General features: G+C 46.0%; 1 protein-coding gene across 3 annotated transcripts in view; it reads right to left on the reverse strand.

Moving 5' to 3' along the window:
• Nucleotides 1–8,127: 8,127 nt before the first annotated feature.
• The window catches only part of PAK5 (p21 (RAC1) activated kinase 5), a 195,159-nt gene continuing 181,576 nt past the window's right edge, over nt 8,128–21,710 (reverse strand). For 2 of the 3 annotated variants that reach the window (XM_048501091.1, XM_048501111.1), the window contains 2 exons: nt 21,097–21,231; nt 15,258–16,508 (listed from right to left, as the gene is read on the reverse strand). In XM_048501091.1, coding sequence (XP_048357048.1) covers nt 16,353–16,508; nt 21,097–21,231 — 291 coding nt within the window. In that variant the 3' untranslated portion in view covers nt 15,258–16,352. Of the gene's footprint in view, nt 8,199–15,257; nt 16,509–21,096; nt 21,232–21,710 lie in introns of those variants that run through there. The other variant, XM_048501101.1, reaches the window with a different exon arrangement.

The raw sequence follows: 21,710 nt of genomic DNA on the forward strand, positions 1-21,710 counted from the left end.
CACCCACCCACAACAAACACCCTGCGAGGTGGGTGGGGTTGAGAGAGCTCTGAAGAACTGTGACTAGCCCAAGGCCACCCAGCTGGCATGTGCTGGAATGCACAAGCTAATCTGACTCACCAGATAAACCTCCACAGTTCAAGTGGCAGAGTGGGGGATCAAACCCAGTTTCCCAGATTACAGTGCACCTGCTCCTAACCACTACACCTCTGTTGGGATTCCCCGCTCTGCCGCCTGAGGTGTGGAGGCTTATCTGGGGAATTCAGATTAGCCTGTGCACTCCCACACATGCCAGCTTCTGGAGTGTAAAGCCTGGGCTAATCCCCAGCACTCTCAGGAGCTCTCTCAGCCACACCTACCTCTGGAGTGTTTGTTGTGAGGGGGGAAGGAGATTGTAAGCCCCTTTGAGTCTCCTGCAGGAGAGAAAAGGGGGATATAAATCCAAACTCCTCCTCCTCCTCCCTCCTCCTCCTCCTCCCCCTGGGGGGGTGGGGGGGGGGGGGGGTGGGGGGGGGGGGGGGTGGGGGGGGGGGGGGGTGGGGGGGGGGGGGGGTGGGGGGGGGGGGGGGTGGGGGGGGGGGACTCCTCCTCCTCCTCCTCCTCCTCCTCCCCTCCTCCTCCTCCTCTTCTTCTTCTTCTTCTTCTTCTTCTTCTTCTTCTTCTTCTTCTTCTTCTTCTTCTTCTTCTTCTTCTTCTTCTTCTTCTTCTTCTTCTTCTTCTTCTTCTTCTTCTAAAACCACCTTAATGGACCATCTCCATCACCACTCCTAAAAATACATGTGACCCAGTCTACATAGAACCCACCCCAATAAACTTCAATGTTTGGGCTGGAATTGGAGTTAAAACCAGAAGAGAGTTGGTACAGGTACCAAAAAATAAATAAAAGGGAATATAAAGGGAGGAGGGAGAGAGGCACCTCCCTGAAGGGGTCACCCATATGCCCAGTTACAGAGGGTGGTCTTGGCCAGGAGCTTAAACTCCTGCAGTCGAAGCTTCGCGGACCTCCATGGGAAGAGTGTTCCAGAGTCCCGGGGCCACTGCAGAGAAGGTCCTCTGGGCAGACCCCACCACCAAATCTTGTGATTGGACTGCCAGGATACCTTCCCCACCTCAGCAACCAGGCAGGTCTGTATGATATTCCTTCAGATATGTAGGGCCCAGGCTTTGTACGTCACCAGAACACCTTGAATTGGGCCTGGTAGCAAATAGAGAGCCAGAGCAGTTCCCTCAAGATAGGTGTTCTAAGCTGATGTCCTGAAATGTCCACCAGCAAATGAGCTGCCATGTTTTGCACCAGCTCCAACTTCTGAACTGTCTTCAAGGGTGGTCCCATGTAGAATATATTGCAGTAGTCGAACTGGGAGGTTACCAGCGCATGGATGACTGTGGCCAAGTCACCCCGGTCCAGGTAAGGGTGGGTCTGGCAAACCAGCTGGAGAACCTGATAGGTCCTTCGCGCCACCACTGCCATATGGGATTATAGTGACAATGACACATCAAGGAAACCCCCCACACTCTATCCTTCTGAGGTAGACCCACTCAGTTCAGTACTGGATGCTCCTTAATCTCCTGAGCATTGGGCCAAGGCACCGACAACACAACTATCTTGCCAGGATTCAATGTCAATTTATTTGCCCTCATCTAGCCCATGACAACCTCCAGACATTGGTTCAGCACCAACAACTCATCACCTGATGCAGATGGAACCAAGAGGTGGAGCTGGGTGTCATCAGCATACTGGTGACAACCACTCCAAATTCCCTAGTGACCTCCCCCACCAGTTTCAGGTAGATGTTAAACAACGTTGGAGATAGCACCAAAGCCTGGGGGACCCCACAAGGAAGCTCCCAGGGTCCTCCTGAACAGCTGTTCCCCAGTTCTACCATCTGGAACCTGCCACTGACTCTCACTCCCAAACCTCACAGCTGCTCAGGGATGATACCATGGTCGACGGTATTGAAAACCGCTTACAGGTGTAGGAGAACCAACAGGCACACATGGCCCGTCTCTCTTCCTGAGCCGGTCATCCATGAGGGTGTGTCATGGTACACACGGATGACCTGAGCCATACCCCCAGGTATGGATTAGGCCCAGACAGGAACGTTTCCTCTTGCACGTACGCAGCCCCCATGATTCATGTATTGCGCAATATTCTCCCGCTCTCCCGCCTCCCCAAGAAACCCTAATAAAAGGTGCCAGGAATTGTCAGCTCGGCAGATTAGCCAGACCCGCGGATCAGAATAGCCGGATCCACGGATCACGCTAGATCGCCACTGGCTTCTCTCCAACGGATGATGCTCAAGCTGCGTCTCCGCCCTATTCCTTGCGTCATTATAGCGGCTTCGCATGGCAGGTTGCAACAATTGAGCTGCTCCAGAAGCAAGGAAAGGCCCCGATTCCACTGATGCTGGGAACAAAATGAAACTGTTGGAAGAAAGAGGGCAGAAGAACTATGGAGATAACAATGGCCTCCCTCCAGAAATGCAACACCAGCACTTCAGGCTGAAGAAGACCAAGGTTGAAAGTGTTGAACTCACCCGGGTTAACCCTATCGCTTATTGACGTTTCTATGAACTGATGTTTATACATGGCCCATCTCCTGAGGCAGAATACCAACGAAACATCTTGCAATTGGAATTGGAATACTTCCCATGTGATATTTATGGATTGTCACTGAAGGGATATCAGTTATACCAGTGGTTCTCAACCTTCCTAATGCCGCGACCCTTTAATACAGTTCCTCATGTTGTGGTGACCCCCAACCATAAAATTGGTATATATAAAATATAAAAAGACCGTTTTCCAATGGACTTAGGCGACCCCTGTGGAAGGGTTGTTCGACCCCCAAAGGGGTCGTGACCCCCAGGTTGAGAACCACTGAGTCATACAGAGACTTTTTGTCTTTTATGTACATGTTGGGATCCCTTTTTTCTGTTTGTGATGTGGTATCACTGTATTCCTCTGCACGTGCAGAATAATGCCCTTTCGATCCACTTCCAATGCACTTTGCAGCGGTGCGGAACAGCAAAATCCATCTCCAAACAGTTGTGAAAGTGGATTGGAAGTGCGTTATTTTGCATGTGCCCAAGGAGCCCATGTTTTGTATTATCCTGCATTGTTGGTAATTGGTTTATTTGATAGTCATTTTTAATTATCTCTATTAAAGGTATAGTTTGAACGCTGCTTTCTATGACCCGTTGGCTGACCTGCGAGTAATATCCGCGCATACTGCTTTTAGCATCTCTTTGTGTCACTGGAGGCTATCATTTCTATCCCAGAGCCCCTTTTCTATCCCAGAGCCCCTCCCCACAAAACACACAAAAGCTGCCATAATCTCTTAGACAACAGGTGTCAAACTCACAGCCCTCCAGATGTTATGGACTACAGTTCCCATTTTGGATCACCAGCACATGCGGAGAAATACAATTGTTTACCACCATCCGTATATACTCATGTATAAGTCGAATTTTTCGGCACATTTTTATTGCTGAAAAAAGCTCCCCTCGACTTATACACGGGTCGATAAAAAAAAAAAAAATTGTGTGTTTTGCTTTGCCACCGGCCAGCAGGGGGCGCGGTTTTTATGCTAGTGGCACTTAAAATTTCCAGGAGTACCCTCAGAAGACACTCCTGATGATACACAATAAGTTTGGTAATCTCTTGTGTTCGAGAGGTCCCAAGTTGTGGACCCCCAAAGAAGGCCCCCATTCCCCATTGTTGTTTCCAGGGCTCGAGCAATTAGTAGATGGAGGCTGCAGCTTTTTTGAGGGTCCATAACTTTGGACCTCTCCCAGACCAAACTTCTTCAAACCTGGCCAGGTCTCATCCAGAATCTCTTTATGGCTACCAACCAGGTTTGGTGAGAGGTTTGGGGTCGAGGGATCCAAAAGTGCTGATCCCCAAAAGGGTGCCCCATCCCCCATTGTTTACAATGGGAAGCTAACAATAGAATTTCCATATTCTACCGATAATATCCCTCTTAAAACCTGGTTGGGTTGTTGGACGCCTGGCAGATGATGAGGAAGAATCCAGTTTTTGAAGGATTTTTTAACTCTCCTGTGTTTTAGCTTGGTTTACTGATTGATTTCAGGTTTTTGTACTTTTAAGGTTACCTGTTGAAGAATATAATATTGTTCTTGTTGACCCTCTTTTCACTTACAGAGGCCAGTTCACTGCTTTTCTTTGCGATAAATGTTCGCGTACATTTAACCTACTGATGCCTCAATTTTATGTAATTTTGATTGGTATCCTCTATTTATTTTTGGGGAATTTACCAGCAGCTCTTTTATTTCCCACCCTCAAACTTATATATGCGATTCAATAAAGTTTTTCCCAGTTTTTGTGTGAGTAAAATTCTGTGCCCTTTCTCGACTTATAAGATGGAAACTTATACCTGATGCTCTGCAGTATGTCTTAGACCAGGATATTTCCAAACTGTCCCTCCAGATGTTCATAGACTACAATTCCCAGGCCCCTACCGCTTGGCTGGCATCAGGGGCCACAGTAGAATTATTAGTCCATATGAACATCTGGAGGGCTGTAGTTTGAAATACACAATAGACCATCAGATGTAGAATCTGACTTCTAAGCTGCTCTCCGGGTTTATCTTCTCCAGCAGCTCCTCCTTCAAGTGCAGGCTGAACCAAGGGACTTTGGGAGATGCAGCAGGTGGCTTGGCCACCATCCTGACAGGCCTTCCAATCACCTTGAGCTCCCTTACTGGACAGATGTTACAATATTGGTCAGAGTGGACCAGAGGCTAATCTAGGGAAAATATAGCCCAGTGCCAAATCTGAGTTTTGTGCCCCACCCCCACCCCTCGTATGGGCGCCATCCTCCCGCACCGCGACCAAACAACTTTTTTTTGCACCAGGTCTTGAAGTCAGTTTATAGACCCTGGAGGAGGGGTGTAGGGGGTGACTTTCCACCCCACTGCCACATGACTAAATGGCTGCAGCTTGGGGACATTTGACCCCATATGTCCCCCAAGACCCCCTCCCTTGCATGCCACCCCTCACCCCCTCCTCTTCCCTTGCATGCCACCCCTCTCCCTCCCCGGGTGGGCGGGCCATGTTCAGATGCTGGGCCCCCTCCCCTCCCTTGCATGCTACCCCTCCCTCACTACCCTCCCTCCCCATGCATGCCACCCCTCCCTCCCCTCTGCTAGGGTGGGTGGGCCATGTCCAGTTGCCGGCCCCCTCCCTCCCCTCCCTTGCATGCCACCCCTTGAAATGTTCCATGGGGGGAGGGTTGCATCTCATTCATCTCTAGCCTCCCCTCCTCAAGTAAGGGAACGATTTGCCCCTCCCTTACCACTCCTTAAGTAAGAGAATGATTTGCCCCTGGAGTGGACCCTGTGTACACCATCGTGACAGAAAGGTGGAATTCTAGAAACATTTTGCAACCTGGACCAAGTTCTGCCAGTACATCGGGCATACAAACGGCAGAGACAATTCCTTTGTGTGCTATTCTAACTGCTGGGGTTTGCTCTTGCGCCTATTGCAGTAAAAGAACTTCCCTGCCCACGGCAAATCTGTCTTGAAATCAGCAGGAATTGGACTTCGGGTTTTTCTTCCTTTTTATTACAATAAATAATGACCAACTTATTTACTGAGAGGCAGGAGCGGGGATTCAACTGTATGATGCAAAATGATCGAAGGTGATAGTCCCAATTCAGAGCCCAATGTGATTTTAAAGTCAGATCGATAACGGCGAAAACTTGGAAAATACATGGCTTTCATAGTACGCATCAGTTTGGGGCAAAATAAAATCATCATTATTAAATGAAGTCTTCCATCGTTGAAATAATTACGGCGCACTTATAAGGGTAAATCTCTATAGGCCTATGGTTAACATGCAAATCTATCCGACGAGCAACACAAAATTGGTTGTAGCAGCCACTGCTGAATTCACATTCCCAAAGGGTTTAGACATTTCCCCCCTGTATGGCAAACACATCAACACATTCTTACGACACTTTTGTTTCAAATTGGAAAACCCCCCCCCCCCCCCCAGCAGCCGGACTTCTTGAGCCAAGATTTGATCTCCAAAGCATGACCGTAGTAATGAACACGAAAGTTACGCCAGTATGATGAGCATGGTTGAACGTGCAGGAGCATCCGTCCTGCGAGTCAACACAGATCTGTAACTTTTTTTTGGTGGGGTGAGTATGCATGTTGTGTCGAAAACAACGGTAAACGACTGGATTTCAAAAGCAGTGATGCCTGATGTCGGTGTGAACATGCGTGCATGTGCGACTGGACGTTTTTGCTCACCTTTTGCACAAAAATGGCACCCGCTGTCCAAACGGCAAATCCATGACTTAGAGGAGCCCCGACCGACTTGAGTGCCACTCAGCAAATTAGTCATGCACTGTGGTGTCCCTCTCAATGGATTTGCAGTTTGTGATGGGCAGAGTGATCCTGGCACAGGAAAGCATGCACTAGGTAGGATGAATCTAGTTTGCCGGGGCAAAGTGCAGGACCGGTCCTAGAGGTAGTGACATGTAATGGTGGGAGCACAGATGTTAGCAAAAACCACCCGATGGCTGCCACTGGAACAGCTCAGCAGACCACGGTTCAGGTTTGGAAGGGTCGTTGCTCTATCATGCGCATGGGTGCGCATAGCCTCCCGGAGAAAGGTCTGGAGTGTGATTTTTTCAAGCTCCCGTAAGCCTCATTAGTACTGGCAAGGCTTAAAAAAAGCACACCAAAGGATTGTGTATTGTCGAAGGCTTTCACGGCCGGAATCACTGGGGTGCTGTGTGGTTTCCAGGCTGTTTGGCCGTGTTCCAGCAGCATTCTCTCCTGACGTTTCGCCTGCAATCTGTGGCTGGCATCTTCAGAGGATTCAGATCCTCTGAAGATGCCAGCCACAGATGCAGGGGAAACGTCAGGAGAGAATGCTGCTGGAACAACGCCATTATCCCAGAAACCATTAACAGCACTTCAAAGCGATTGCGCTCCATTCTTACCTCAGGCTGGCCCCTTCCGCTGTATGCAGAATGAATCCACTTTCAGTCCACTTTGACAAATGTTTTGCAAGCGGACTCTTGCTTCAATTCCTGGAACCGAGTTGCAAAGTACAGTTCTGAAAGTGGATTGAAAGTGCATTATTTCGCACGTGTGGAAGGGGCCAAGGGCATTTCTTCCAGCACGAAATGGGAGGGGCCTCCTGCAACCAAATAATCTCCTGTCGCGCAACGGGCAAGTGTATATAACTGCATGGTATTGTCATATATGCTGGATTTGCTGGCAACAGCGAGATGGTTGCTACCTCGCTAACTCTGGCCACTCAGGTCTCTGCAGAAAGTGCAGCTATCAAGTAACAATCTTACCAAGGGACCCTCATGTACCGTACCTTTCTCAGTGGCAGCTGAGTTGTGTGGCATTTTCTGCAACCTAACTACCAGACAACAGTTGTGTTAAGGACGCCGGTAGACGCCATCCCGGTGGGAAACAAGCCCGCTTCACGTTTTGCGGGTCCTTAGCTCTTCCAGAACGATACTGAAATGCTGAAAGCATTGTCACCGAGGAAGAGGGAAAATACAGTGGAAACGGTTACAAAATGAAGATGTACTGCCAGACGAGGGTAGAGACGGAAAGGAATTCACCTACGGCCCACTGAGTCCGCGTATGAAAGTTTCCTGGAATCCCTGTCTCTTGAAAAGACGCAAAAAAGTAGGCGGAAAAAGTCTGGCTCCAGCGGCTTGCCTGCGTTTGCGTTTGACCTCAACTGGCACAACCGTCAGGCAAATAAAAGTGCTGGAAGCCATCAAAAGCCATGTGCAGAAAAAATTACCAATTCATTGCATCACGTCACGCTGCTACAACTGGAGATGATAAAGGTGCTTCTTTGTTGTGTACCAGTCGGGAAAGTGTTCTTTGAAGTAGAAATGCCGTTTGCAGATTACCTAAGGAAAGTTCTGATTAACTCACTCATGTTGCGCTGCAAATCACAGCCTTCTGCTTTGCGAGTCGGCAGGCTGGAAAACTCTCTGACTGCAGCGGGTGCTGCCCGGGGACGAATTCGGGCTGCTGACAATCTGATCAGGACACCTAAAGTTCGCTTTGTAAATGCTGGAAGGGATTCCGTCACCTCTACTGCGATTTGATGACTTCTTCCGGGCCGCTCACAAGTGCTTTCTGCGCAGTATTGAGTTTTCCCACTGGTTTCTGTGCAACAGAGAGAGAGAGAGAAAGAGAGAGAAAGACTGCCTTCTCTTAGCGATGCCGATATTGCCTCATGAAAGGGCTGTTCTGGGATAGGGGGGCGTTGCCAGATTTAAAAAGGTTTGCCTCAAGCAATTCTTGGGCCATTCCTCTCTGGGAAGGTTCCCTCACCAGCATCAGATCCAGAAAGCTGCGGAGAACGGAGGAAACCTGTGGAAAGTCAATAATTTATTATACGTATGTTACTGATATGGCGAAGATCTGAAGTGATTTCATTAGAACTGACGCGCGCCAAATAAAGATGGAACTTGTGTTTGTTCTGTGCTTGGTGGTCGGTCGGGCAGAACAAGGCACTGTATTAGGTAGGAAGTAGGAATTATAGCTATCTTTTGTATTTGTGTCTGGATGGAACCTCCTTGGCTCAAGGCAGGAATCCACCCTTGCTCTACCTGGGCACGTCCCTTTCATTTGTAAAAACCCTGAATGGACGTTGACAAAAGGGATCCCGGAAGAAGCGCCTCAATCATAACTAATCCCGTAAACGGGCAGATAAAGTTGCCGTATTTGTCGTCTGATGGGATTTGTTCTGTGGCCTCAAGCACCTTAAGGACTCTTCCGCGCGTGTTTCCCGCCTGTGCGCCTACATCCTTCGCGCTTCGCCCTGCTATGCTGGGAGATTCAAAGAAGGGACTGCCCTGCCTGGACTCTGATTGAATTGCTATGTATGACTGAATGTCTGGAATGTCTGGTTGCTGCCTTTGTTGCCCCAGATTCAGCGAGGCGGGAGAAATTAATTAGAGGTTTTGTTTCTCCCCATAAGCCCCGGATTACTCTGTTGATGGCAATCTCGCTTTTCAATGATGGGCTTTAGGCTACCAAGAAATTAAAGCACCAATTTTCCGAAAGATTTTGACATCCGATTCTAACTACAAATTGACTCCGTAAAATGGAATGAACATTACTTTACAACCCGGAAACCACAACTTGCCGTCGCATATGTACTGGGATTGCAAGTAAAGCTGCTGCTGGTAGCTGCAGTTGCCGTGGCGCGGAGGTGCTGACACGTAGGCCAGCATCTCAATAAAACCTTTTATTATTTCACTATACTCTTTCGGCGCTGCTTAGTAGTCGGTTTTATGCTATTCCCCTCTCGTTTACTACGAGAGCTGAAAAGGTTGTTAGTCTGAAGCTATTAAAAGTTTCCAGGCAGCGCGGTAACATTATTGACACAGGACCCTGGACAACTATGGATAACATTGGACAACACTGGATCACTGAGACCCTTTCCGCACAAACCTTTTAAAACATTTTGAGACAGGAAATAAAATGCTTCCTCCATGGAAGCCTATTGTTTTTACCCCCAAACGTTTTATTTGCAGCCTCAAAACATTTTAAATGTTTCAAAATGATTCTCTGAATGGAACGTTCCGAAAATGTCTTCAGTTCCTGTATGATCTATTGACTACATCTCCCACGATTCTTTCCTTCCCTGAACTTCCTCCTCTCGGTATCATCTATTTACTCGGTCGGATTCCCCCTCTCCTGTGTAGCCATCTGCAACATTTCTCTGTTCAATTTCTTTTTTTTTTTTAGGGCGGAGAATGGCCAATCTTTGAAGCATCAGAATACCCGCGAAAGGTATAGAAAGCTGCTGCAATTATAAAGGAACTTGAATCAATTCAACAGAGAACTCCCCCAACACCAAAGGGAAAAAAAATCATGTGTGCCTAACAATCCTGTGCATGTGTGCCTTTCCTTTTTTGTTTTTTTGTTTTGAGGGGGATGTCTGCAAAGCTATGGCGCCGCAATTAGAGAAGCTGTAATACGTGCATATTTGTATTGTCGTAACTTTGCACACATTCCCCTCAAAACAACAACAGAAAAGGAAAAATGACAAGTGCCTGGGATTGCCAGCCATAACAAACTTTAGCCTTGACAGCGAAATCACGCTCAGGTGAGCTGCAAGCAGAGGAAACTTCCGGGGTGGAATCTTCACCGAAAGTTTATACCCGCTTCCCTAGCGATGGGCCTTGGCTGTGGAAACTGATAGGAGCTAGAGCACCATGCAGCAGGTGGGAAAAAGATGTGTTTTGGCTGGCAACACTTGTATTCTCCTGTTTTGGGAACACAAAATACCAGAATGGATATTTTTAAAAGTTCTAAAGGCGTCCTATTGATCGCGAGTGCGTGGAATCCATCTTCTGAGTACCGGGCAAAGTACTGGCTGCAGCTGCATAGCATACAAGTCTGGCTGTTATCGGGAAGCTAAGTACGGTTGGGAAGATCAGTTATGGAAGAGAGGTAATAATAATGATATTTGGTGCGTATTGGCACAGGCGTCAGCCATAAAGCCTTCTCTCTTCTCCTCCATGGCTAAGTTGGGACTGGGTTTTCCCTATTTGCCGCTTTGCAGAATGTTCGAGAATAAGCGGAAGCTGGAATTCAATTCCAGTTATGTTGGGGCCACAAACATGATGACCCAATCTGTAGATTAAGGGCACAATCCAACTCAAGAGTAAAATGGGTTTAAAATTTATGGAAATGAGTGCCGTATTTGAAAAATGGCGCACATGTGCATCTGTGAGTGTGTTTAGGGCCACACTGAGAATTCAATTCTTCCATTTTATCTGGGCTATCAACTGCTTACAGATTTTATACTTGCATACCTTATCCACACATCCATATGCTGATGTACCAACAGAAAAGATATGCGTGTGTCAGAACTGCAACTCCCAGCATGCACTGAAAACAAACTGAGAAGCTGCATCCCGCCGGAGCTTCAGAACCAATAGGAGACCAGGAGCTGGGAGGAGGGGAAAAGCTGATTGGTGGCTATCTGTTTTTTGTAAATAGTTTAAATACTGGAACTGAGGACAAGAATCCTCAGTTCCAGCACCCTGTACCTAGGGCAGCATATATCAATAAAGTTCTTCTTTTTAAAGCTGCTTTGTTTGAATGCGTTTAGCCTTACAGAGGCCCCTACCGCACATGCAAAATAATGCGTTTTCAAACCACTTTCACAACTGTTTGCAAGTGGATTTTGCCATTCCGCACAGCTTCAAAGAGCACTGAAAGCAGTTTGAAAGTGCATTATTCTGCATGTGCAGAATGAGCCAGAGTGTGACAAATGGGGGTGAGCCTCCTATCACCCTTGCTTATGATCAAAATAGAGACAGATCCAATATTTGGGCTGTTTGCCCATGAATAGGCAGAAGAGGATTAATGAATAAACTCCATGGAAATGTGAACAAGTCTCACCTTATGCAGATCCTTCACTCTCGGTGGTAAATTGTCTCGGATCCTGCGCATTGCCGCAGAGGGGCTTCTCTGGCTCATTGAAATCTGGGGGGCTTCTCCGTCTGTCCATTTTCTAGCCATGATACCGAGGGACTGAATATGAACCTGCAATAGATACCCTGTGATTAGAAAAGTGGGGAAATATAGGTTGAATCCCGTTAACCATTGAGAGAGGCAAAGCGCTAAAAGATGCTTTGTAACTACGCAGAATTCTGAACCATAGAGTTGGCTCTGAACAGGGCCTACGGATCACAATATTGTGGCAGAGCTCATCCAACTCGGGCTAGTGTGGTTTGTTATCAAGCAGGACCCAAAGCGGAATGCTCTGAAGTCGAGATGAGAAGATCGTTAACTGCCGCCACTCACTGCAACCTTCTATCACACTTGGAAAAGAATACTCTTCACGCAAGATGTTCTGTCCACAGGAAGGTTTTACTTTAGCAGTTGCAAGGTTACACAAGTCTATGTTATACAAGACTATAAAGCTATACAGAACTCTTCAGCAATAACAAAGTTCAACACACACTCTGAACTTAGACTCAACTTTATCACTATCTCAACTTAACATAGCAGTCAGTCAGTCAGTCAGTCAGTCAGTCAGTCAGTCAGTCAGTCAGTGGAATTTCACGTTTATATATATAGATGAGGATGGTAGCATGGCATGATTTCATAAGCAATTCCTGAAAACCATTGCTACTTTAGCTACTGAGGACTTTTCCCATAGTTGGGCTGCCAAACTTACAGCATTTTTCCCTCCAAGCTTCCTCATTTTTCTCCTTTTCCAATTGTTGTCTTTCCATGTTTTATGTATTGTTGAATGCTTTCACAGCCAGAATCAACTTACTTTTTTTAGTTTTCCAGGCTGTCTGACTGTAGTCGCAAAAAACTACCAGATCACGGCTATGCTGATCAGAAAACCCACAACAACCAGTATACAGATTTTTAATCGCTTCTCTGTGCTGTCTCAAACCACTTGTACCTGTGTATTGTCGAAGGCTTTCAGGTCGAACTCAACTGGTTGTTGTGGGCTTTCCGGTCTATGTGGCCGTGGTCTGGTAGATCTTGTTCCTAACGTTTTGCCTGCATCTGTGGCTGGCATATTCAGGGGTGTATCACAGAGAGAAGTGTGTTACACACTGTGTCTAGTGAGAAGTGAGCTCCCTTCTTTTTTGTGGTTTTCCAGGCTGTCTGGCTATGGTTGTAAAAACTACCAGACCACGGTCACACAGCCCGGAAAGCTTACAACAACCACTTGCATCTGATTTGATAAAGCACAAAGAACTATGGAAGGACAACGAATGCAAAAGGAAAGCTTGTGGAAGCTCAAGAAAAAAAATATTGCAAAGTATTCAAACCACGGGAAAACCTGAGTGTGTGAAGCCCCAGAGTCCTCTTTTAAAAAGTTTGGCTCCTTCCGCACATGCAGAATAAGGCATTTTCAATCCACTTTCACAACTGTTTGCAAAACAAAGTATGGGGCCAAAGTATGACTGGATTTATCATTGACTTTTTATTGTTTTGTGCATCAACTTGAATGATAGAAGATGTGGGATTTATTTAATTAAAACTTTACATCTCTGCCTTTTCCTGAAGCGTATTACAATGAGAAAACTTTATGGTATCCACAAAACCAAATTCCTACCTTCAGACCACAACTCAGAAAAAAAATCACTGAAAGCCCCAGAACACAAAACATATTTGCCGTCTCACCTAAAAATCTGCACAGACAGGGTTACTCTTATCTCCTTATTCATGTGTTATTTAAGGACAGATGTGTGATTTAAGGTATACATTGATCAGGAAATTTTTTGGCTTATACAGTAAGAAACTTTTATGTTTTTAACTTTGTTGTATTTTTAGGGCATTAAATATGCTGGGACATTCTGAATGGATGTTCATAAATTCCAATTCCATCAACTATTTTGAGAGACCAGAATCATTAAAAACTATGAAAAATGAAACAAAAATTAAACAATAGAAATATTGCTTTTGTTGAGAGAACTGATATATGTTGCTGTTTGTAGTAAACTGTCAATTCTTACTTACTTCTGTTCCATAAGGCAGCCTAGATATCACCTCTGGGGCCATCCAGTACGGGGTTCCAACGAGGGATTTCCTCTTTGGAACGTCTTTTGAAACTTGGGCACAGAATCCAAAGTCTGATAACTTTATCTGAAAAAGAAACAGAGCATCAGAAAAATGGCAACCGGTCAGAAGTATCATTCATATTTACATAGTTAGCAGAGTTCTGCAACGACACTTCTTATGGTATCAATTCTCTAAACGCTAAATTCATTCAAAATTTCGTGTAGCGAATAGTGATACGTTTATGACATGTTTATTTCAGCCTTCAGGATGGTCAGAGTGACATATACGGTGTCCTCACAATTACCCTGTGAGGTAGGTCAGGCTGCTGAGAGAGAACCCAAGGCTGCCCAAGGAGCATCACTGCTGAAGATACAAAAGATCACCCCAGTCTACAACTCTTGAACCATTCAGCTACACTGTGAAATTGCACCTTTCCCAAACTGGTCACAAAGAAGAAACACATAACTGGGGGGGGGGCTCTATAGGCCTATGGTTAACATGCAAATCTATCCGACGAGCAACACAAAATTGGTTGTAGCAGCCACTGCTGAATTCACATTCCCAAAGGGTTTAGACATTTTCCCCCTGTATGGCAAACACATCAACACATTCTTACGACACTTTTTGTTTCAAATTGGAAAATGCCCCCGGCGCAGCAGCCGGACTTCTTGAGCCAAGATTTGATCTCCAAAGCATGACTGTAGTAATGAACGCGAAAGTTACGCCAGTAGGATGAGCACAGTTGAACGTGCAGGAACATCTGTCCTGCGAGTCAACACAGATCTGTAACTTTTTTTTGGTGGGGTGAGTATGCATGTTGTGTCGAAAACAACGGTAAACGACTGGATTTCAAAAGCAGTGATGCCTGATGTCGGTGTGTACATGCGGGACGTTTTTGACCACTTTTTGCACAAAAATGGCATCCGCTGTCCAAACGGCAAATCCATGATTTAGAGGAGCCCCGACCGACTTGAGTGCCACTCAGCAAATTGAAAATACCCTGTTAGTCATGCACTGTGGTGTCCCTCTCAATGGATTTGCAGTTTGTGATGGGCAGTGAAAGCAGGCTGTTGGATCCCGGCACAGTAAAGCATGCACTAGGTAGGATGAATCTAGTTTGCCGGGGCAAAGTGCAGGACCGGTCCTAGAGGTAGTGACATGTAATGGTGGGAGCACAGATGTTAGCAAAACCACCCGATGGCTGCCACTGGAACAGCTCAGCAGACCACGGTTCAGGTTTGGAAGGGTCGTTGCTCTATCATGCGCATGGGTGCGCACAGCCTCCCGGAGAAAGGTCTGGAGTGTGGTTTTTTCAAGCTCCCGTAAGCCTCGTTAGTACTGGCAAGGCTAAAAAAAAGCACACCAAAGGATTGTGTATTGTCGAAGGCTTTCACGGCCGGAATCACTGGGGTGCTGTGTGGTTTCCGGGCTGTATGGCCGTGTTCTAGCAGCATTCTCTCCTGACGTTTCGCCTGCAATCTGTGGCTGGCATCTTCAGAGGATTCAGAGCCTCTGAAGATGCCAGCCACAGATGCAGGGGAAATGTCAGGAGAGAATGCTGCTAGAACACGGCCATACAGCCCGGAAACCACACAGCACCCCAAAGGATTGTGCTCCATTCCCTCAAGGGCCCCTTCCGCACATGCAGAATAATGCACTTTCAGTCCACTTTGACAAATGTTTGCAAGTGGACTTTGCTATTCTGAACAGTTGCAAAGTGCCCTGAAAGTGGATTGAAAGTGCATTATTTCGCACGTGTGGAAGGGGCCAAGGGCATTTCTTCCAGCACGAAATGGGAGGGGCCTCCTGCAACCAAATAATCTCCTGTTCTTGGTGCGAGTGTATAACTGCTGGTAGTCGTATGGTTGCTGGCAACAGGAGAGGGTGCTACTCCGCTAACTCTGGCCACCAGCCCTGCAGGGTGCAGCTATCAAGTAACAATCTTACCAGACTTTCATGTCTGCACCTTCTGTGGCAGCTGAGTTGTGTGGCATTTTCTGCAACCTAACTACCAGACAACAGTTGTGTTAAGGACATGGTAGACATATCGATGGGAAACAGCCCTTCACGTTTTGCAAGGTCCTTAGCTCTTCAGAACAATACCGAAATACTTAAAACATTGTCTTCAGAAGAGGGACAGGTGCTCTGCAGTTGAAACGCTTGCAAAATGAAGATGTACTAGGGCAGATGGGAAAATAAATTCTCGACACTGAGTCCGTGAAAGTTTCCTGGAGTCCCTGTCTCTTCAAAAGACATAAAAAAGTAGGAAAAAAGTCTCGCTCAAATGCTTGCTTAAGTTTATACCTTTGACCTCAACTAGCACAACCGTCATGACATCAAAGTACCGGAAATTATCAAAAGCCATGTACAGAAAAAATTACAAATTCATTGCAAAATACGTCACGCTGCTACAACTGAGATAAAAAGGTGCTTCTTTGTTGTGTCGGTCGGGAAAGTGTTCTTCCGAAGTAGAAATGCCGTTTCACAGATTCTAAGGAAAGTTCAGGTGCTCCTCCTGTTGCGCTGCAAATCACAGCCTTCTGCTTTGCGAGTCGGCAGGCTGGAAAACTCTCTGACTGCAGCGGGTGCTGCCCGGGGACGAATTCGGGCTGCTGACAATCTGATCAGGACGCAAAGGGATCCCTTTGTAAGTCTGGAAGGGATTCCGTCACATCTACTGCGGTTGATGACTTCTTCCGGGCCGCTCACAAGTGCTTTCTGCGCAGTATTGAGTTTTCCCACTGGTTTCTGTGCAACAGAGAGAGAGAGAGAAAGAGAGAGAAAGACTGCCTTCTCTTAGCGATGCCGATATTGCCTCATGAGGGGCACGATGCAGGATGGGGGGCCGGCCAGTTTCAAAAAGGGGTGCCTCAACAATTCTTGGGCCATTCCTCTCTGGGAAGGTTCCCTCACCAGCATCAGATCCAGAAAGCTGCGGAGAACGGAGGAAACCTGTGGAAAGTCAATGGTGACAAGTATGTTACTGATAGCGGAGTCAGAAGTGATTTTATTCCATTTCTGATCTTGCTTTTAAATAAAGATGGAACTATGTTTTTATTTCTGTGTAAGTTAGGTAGGAACAAACTGTATTAGGTAGAAAGTAGGAATTATAGCTATCTTTTGTATTTGTGTCTGCATGGAACCTCCTTGGCCCAAGGCAGGAATCCACCCCTGCTCCACCTGGGTATGTCCCTTTCATTTGTAAAAACTCTGAATGGACGTTGACAAAGGGGACCCCAGAAGAAGTGCCTCCATCTGCCTAATCCCATCGACAGGCAGATAAGGGTGCCGTCGTCTTAGGTTTCGTTTCCTGGCCTCAAGCACCCAAGGGACCCTTTTGTGGTTTTCCCGCCTGTGCCTACGTCATCGCCTCGCCCTGCTTCTGCTGGGAAATTCAAGAAGGGACTGCCCTCTGGACTCTAGTTGGTTGCTATGTATCTGTAAATGAATGGTTGTAGGCCAGTGGTGGCGAACCTATGGCACGGGTGCCAGAGGTGGCACTCAGAGCCTTCTCTGTGGGCACATGCAAACAGAGTTCATCATGTGTGTGTGGGGGAGATCGCGCCCCCCCCCCCCACATCTAGGCTGGCCTGGGCCACTGGTCTCGATTATTAGCATTAAACCTAAGACCTAGTTTTGGGGAAGCAATGTAGGTAACCCTGTTAAGCACTGTTAAACCCCACTGATTTTCATGTGAAGAACTAAAGCACGATCCTTTACCTGGGAGTAAGCTGGGTTGCTGGCAATGGGGCTTGCTTCTGAGTAAACCCTCTTCGGGTCGTGATTCACCCGTTTGAAGAGTTGCACGGTTGCTTCAAAGCAAAGCCACCAACTACTACCAAGGTTACTCCCAAGTAACGCACGCCTCGGAGCCAACCATTTTTTAAAAACTAAAACCTCAGTATTTAGGTTAAATTGCCGTGTTGGCACTTTGCAATAAATAAGTGGGTTTTGGGTTGCAATTTGGGCACTCGGTCTCGAAAAGGTTCGCCATCACTGTTGTAGGTTGTCCTGTATTCCCCGGGATTCCCGGGCGGGAGAAAGTGTATTTAAGTTGTTGTAAAGCTGCTAGGCAGCTGCAGTTGCCGTGGCGCGGAGGTACTGACACGTAGGCCAGCATCTCAATAAGACCTTTTATTATTTCACTATACTCGCTGTGTCGGGTCCCGTTTCTGTTTCCCTGCGCTGCCGAGAGCTGGTTGGTCTGAAGCTATTAAAAGTTACCAGGCAGCGTGCTAACATTATTGACACAGGACCTTGAAATCACTGGACAACTATGATAATGTTGGACAACACTGGATCACTGAGACCCTTTCTGTACAAACCTTTTGAAACATTTTGAGACAGGAAATAAAATGCTTCCTCCCTGGGAGCCTATTGTTTTTTACCCCCAAACGTTTTATTTGCAGCCTTAAAACATTTTAAATGTTTTGCAATGATTCTCTGAATGAAACGTTTCGAAAATGTCTTCAGTTCCTGTACGATCTATTGACTACATCTCCCACGATTCTTTCCTTCCCTGAACTTCCTCCTCGGAGCCATCATCTGAACTCAGTCAGTTTCCCCTCTCCTGTGTATCTGCAACATTTCTCTGTTCATTCTTTTACTGGGAGGGGGAGGGGGAGGGCAGGGCATGGCCAATCTTTGAAGCATCAAGTACACGAGGAGTATAGAAAGCAGCACGAGGCAAAAAAGTTTTGAATCAATTCAACAGAGAACTCCCCCGACCCCAAAGGGAAAAAATATCATGTGTGCCTAACAATCCTGTGCACGTGTGGCTTTCCTTTTTTGTTTTGAGGGGGATGTCTGCAAAGCTATGGCGCCACAATTAGAGAAGCTGTAATACGTGCATATTTGTATTGCCGTAGCTTTGCATACATCCCCCTCAAAACAACAACAGAAAAGGAAAAATGACACGTGCCTGGGATTGCCAGCCATAACAAACTTTAGGCATCTACTTTTTACAGCGAAATCACGCTCAGGTGAGCTGCAAGCAGAGGAAACTTCCGGGGTGGAATCTTCACCGAAAGTTTGCTGCAGCACACAAAACGGTGGACGCAGCTGTGAAACTGATAGGAGCTAGAGCACCATGCAGCAGGTGGGAAAAAGATGTGTTTTGGCTGGCAACACTTGTATTCTCCTGTTTTGGGAACACAAAATACCAAAATGGATATTTTTAAACGTTCTAAAGGCGTTCTATTGATGCGGTGTGGAATCCATCTCTGGTCGAATCCCCACTACCGTCTTAGCCAGGTTTCAGAACACAAACGACCTCAAACCTGGTTAGTTTGTGTTCTGAAACCTGGCTAAGACGGTAGTGGGGATTCGACCGGGGAGGTCGTCCCTCAAACCTGGTTAGTTTGTATTCTGAAACCTGGCTAAGACAGTAGTGGGGATTCAACCTCTGAGTACAAGTGTAGCTGTAGCTGTAGCATACAAGTGCAGCTGTCAGTAAATATGAGGGCAGTTGGGAAGATCAGTTGGGAAGAGAACCAATAATAATGGTATTTGGTGTGTGCTGAGGCGTAGCCATAAAGCCTTCTCTCTTCTCCTCCATGGCTAAGTTGGGACTGGGTTTTCCATATTTGCTGCTTTTTAAAATTATTATTATTATTATTATACACATAACAACACAGCACAAGTGTCTGGAATTCATCTCTGAATATCGAGTCCTTCCCAAGGACCTAGGATATTAGAGGTATTTGCGAAGAATATGTGCAGTTCCTAGAAGTGCTGCTTTCTGCAGCATGTGGACTGGGATGTCTCTGTATCCAAGTTTAGGCTTTCCAGATGTTTTTCAAGATTTCTTGGGATTCCTCCTAGAGCACCGACTACTAGTGGGATTCACTGTTGTTCTTTTTTGCCACAATCGTTCAACTTCAATTTGCTTAGGTCCCTTGTATTTTTTGTGATCTTCTTTTCCAGCTCTTTTGTCGCCACTCTACCCTGCTGTCAACCTGGCACATCAACATCTATGATCCAAACATGTTTTTTTCTCTACCACTGTTATGTCTGGGGTGTTGTGTGTGCCAGGTGTCTGTCTGTCTGTACCTTCTAAAGTCCCAAGAGTATTTTTGCTTCTTCATTTTCTGTGGTCTTCTCTGGCTTGTGCTCGTTGCCAGGTCTTGCTACAGGGGCAGGCCGTGCACTTTTGCTAAAGGTTCCAGTGCACCATTGCTGCTAGCCTATTGTAATGCGTTCGAGATAGTCAGTTTTGGGCTATTTTTTCTTGGCAACAGCAGAATTATGTTGCTCCACAGTTTGCGATCACCCCTCTTTGGCAGAAACTGACACTTTGGGTCATTGTTAGGACTTTTCCCGATTAGTGTCTTTATTGCATTTTGTCCGTAATGCTTGCTCCTGGGCAGCAAAAAATCAGGCTCTTCAGTTTCCCTTCTTTAGAGTTCCCCTTCTGAGCCACTCCCATGTTTGCTTGCTGTCAACCTTCCCTTCAATGTTCTTAAAGTACTGCCCATGGAGTGGCTTGTTTAGCCACTGCTCCTTTCGTGTTTTAAACTGTTGGACTCTATACTCTTTTGATTCTTTGGCTTTCAGCATCTCAGCCTTGTGGACTTCTTTCAATGCTGGCTCTTGACTTTTTTATTATTATTATTATTATTATTATTATTATTATTATTATTATTATTATTATTATTATTATTATTATTATTATTATTATAATTAATTAATATTATATTAATAATATTAACCCCGAATTGCTCTGGGCGGTGTACAACAAAATCACAACTAAAACAATGTGCACAATAAATAAGTGATAAATAGTTAAAATACAAAACTCAGAATAAGCAGCATTCTAAAACCCAGTCCCAACTTTGCAGAATGTCTGGGAATAAGCGGAAGCTGGAATTCAATTCCAGTCATGTTGAGGCCACAAACACGATGACCCAATCTGTAGATTAAGGGCACAATCCAACTCAGAGTAAAATGGGTTTAAATTTATGGAAATGAGTGCCGTATTTGAAAAATGGCGCACGTGTGCATCTGTGACCGTGTTTAGGGCCACACTGAGAATTCAATTCTTCCATTTTTTTCTGGGATATCAACTGCACTGTACGGATTTTATACTTGCATACCTTATCCACACATCCATATGCTGATGTACCAACAGAAAAGAGATGGGTGTGTCAGAACTGCAACTCCCAGCATGTGCTGAAAACAAACTGAGAAGCTACATCCCACCGGAGCTTCAGAACCAATGGGAGACCAGGAGCTGGGAGGAGGGGGAAAAGCTGATTGGTGGCTATCTGTTTTTTGTAAATAGTTTAAATACTGGAACTGAGGACAAGAATCCTCAGTTCCAGCACCCTGTACCTAGAGCAGCATATATCAATAAAGTTCTTTTTTAAGCTGCTTTGTTTGAATGCGTTTAGCCTTACAGAGTGTGGCAAATGGGGGTGAGCCTCCTATCACCCTTGCTTGTGATCAAAATAGAGATAGATCCAATATTTGGGCTGTTTGCCCATGAATAGGCAGGAGAGGATTAATGAATAAGCTCCATGGAAATGTGAACAAGTCTCACCTTATGCAGATCCTTCACTCTTGGTGGTAAATTGTCTCGGATCCTGCGCATTGCCTGGAGAGGAGGCTCATTGAAATACGGGGGCTCTCCGTCTGTCATTTCTATTACCATGATACCGAGGGACCAGATATCAACCTGCAATAGATACCCATTGATTAGAAAAGTGAAGTAGGTTGGGTCCCGTTAGCCCTTGAGAGACGCTTAAGCGCAAAGGTCTTTGTCCTTCTGAAATTCTGAACCATAGAGTTGGCTCAGTTCAGACATTTCACTGTCCTGTGGCTGAACTCATCCAACTCGGGCTAGTGTGGTTGTTATCAGCAGAGTTTAAAGCAGAGCTACTCTGGTAAGATGAGAAGGTCTTTGGTCTTCTTGCACTCAATGCAACCTTCTATCACACTTGGAAAAGAATACCCTTCACGCAAGATGTTCTTTCCATAGGAAGGTTTTACTTTAGCAGTTGCAAGGTTACACAAGTCTATGTTATACAAGACTATAAAGTTATACAGAATTCAGCAATAACAAAGTTCCACACACACTCTGAACTTAGACTCAACTCTATCACTATCTCAACTTAACATAGCATATACAAAGCACTGCTTCTACATCCAACAAGG

This window comes from Sphaerodactylus townsendi, linkage group LG01 (genome assembly GCF_021028975.2).
Source record: "Sphaerodactylus townsendi isolate TG3544 linkage group LG01, MPM_Stown_v2.3, whole genome shotgun sequence".
Classification (NCBI taxonomy): Eukaryota; Metazoa; Chordata; class Lepidosauria; order Squamata; family Sphaerodactylidae; genus Sphaerodactylus; species Sphaerodactylus townsendi.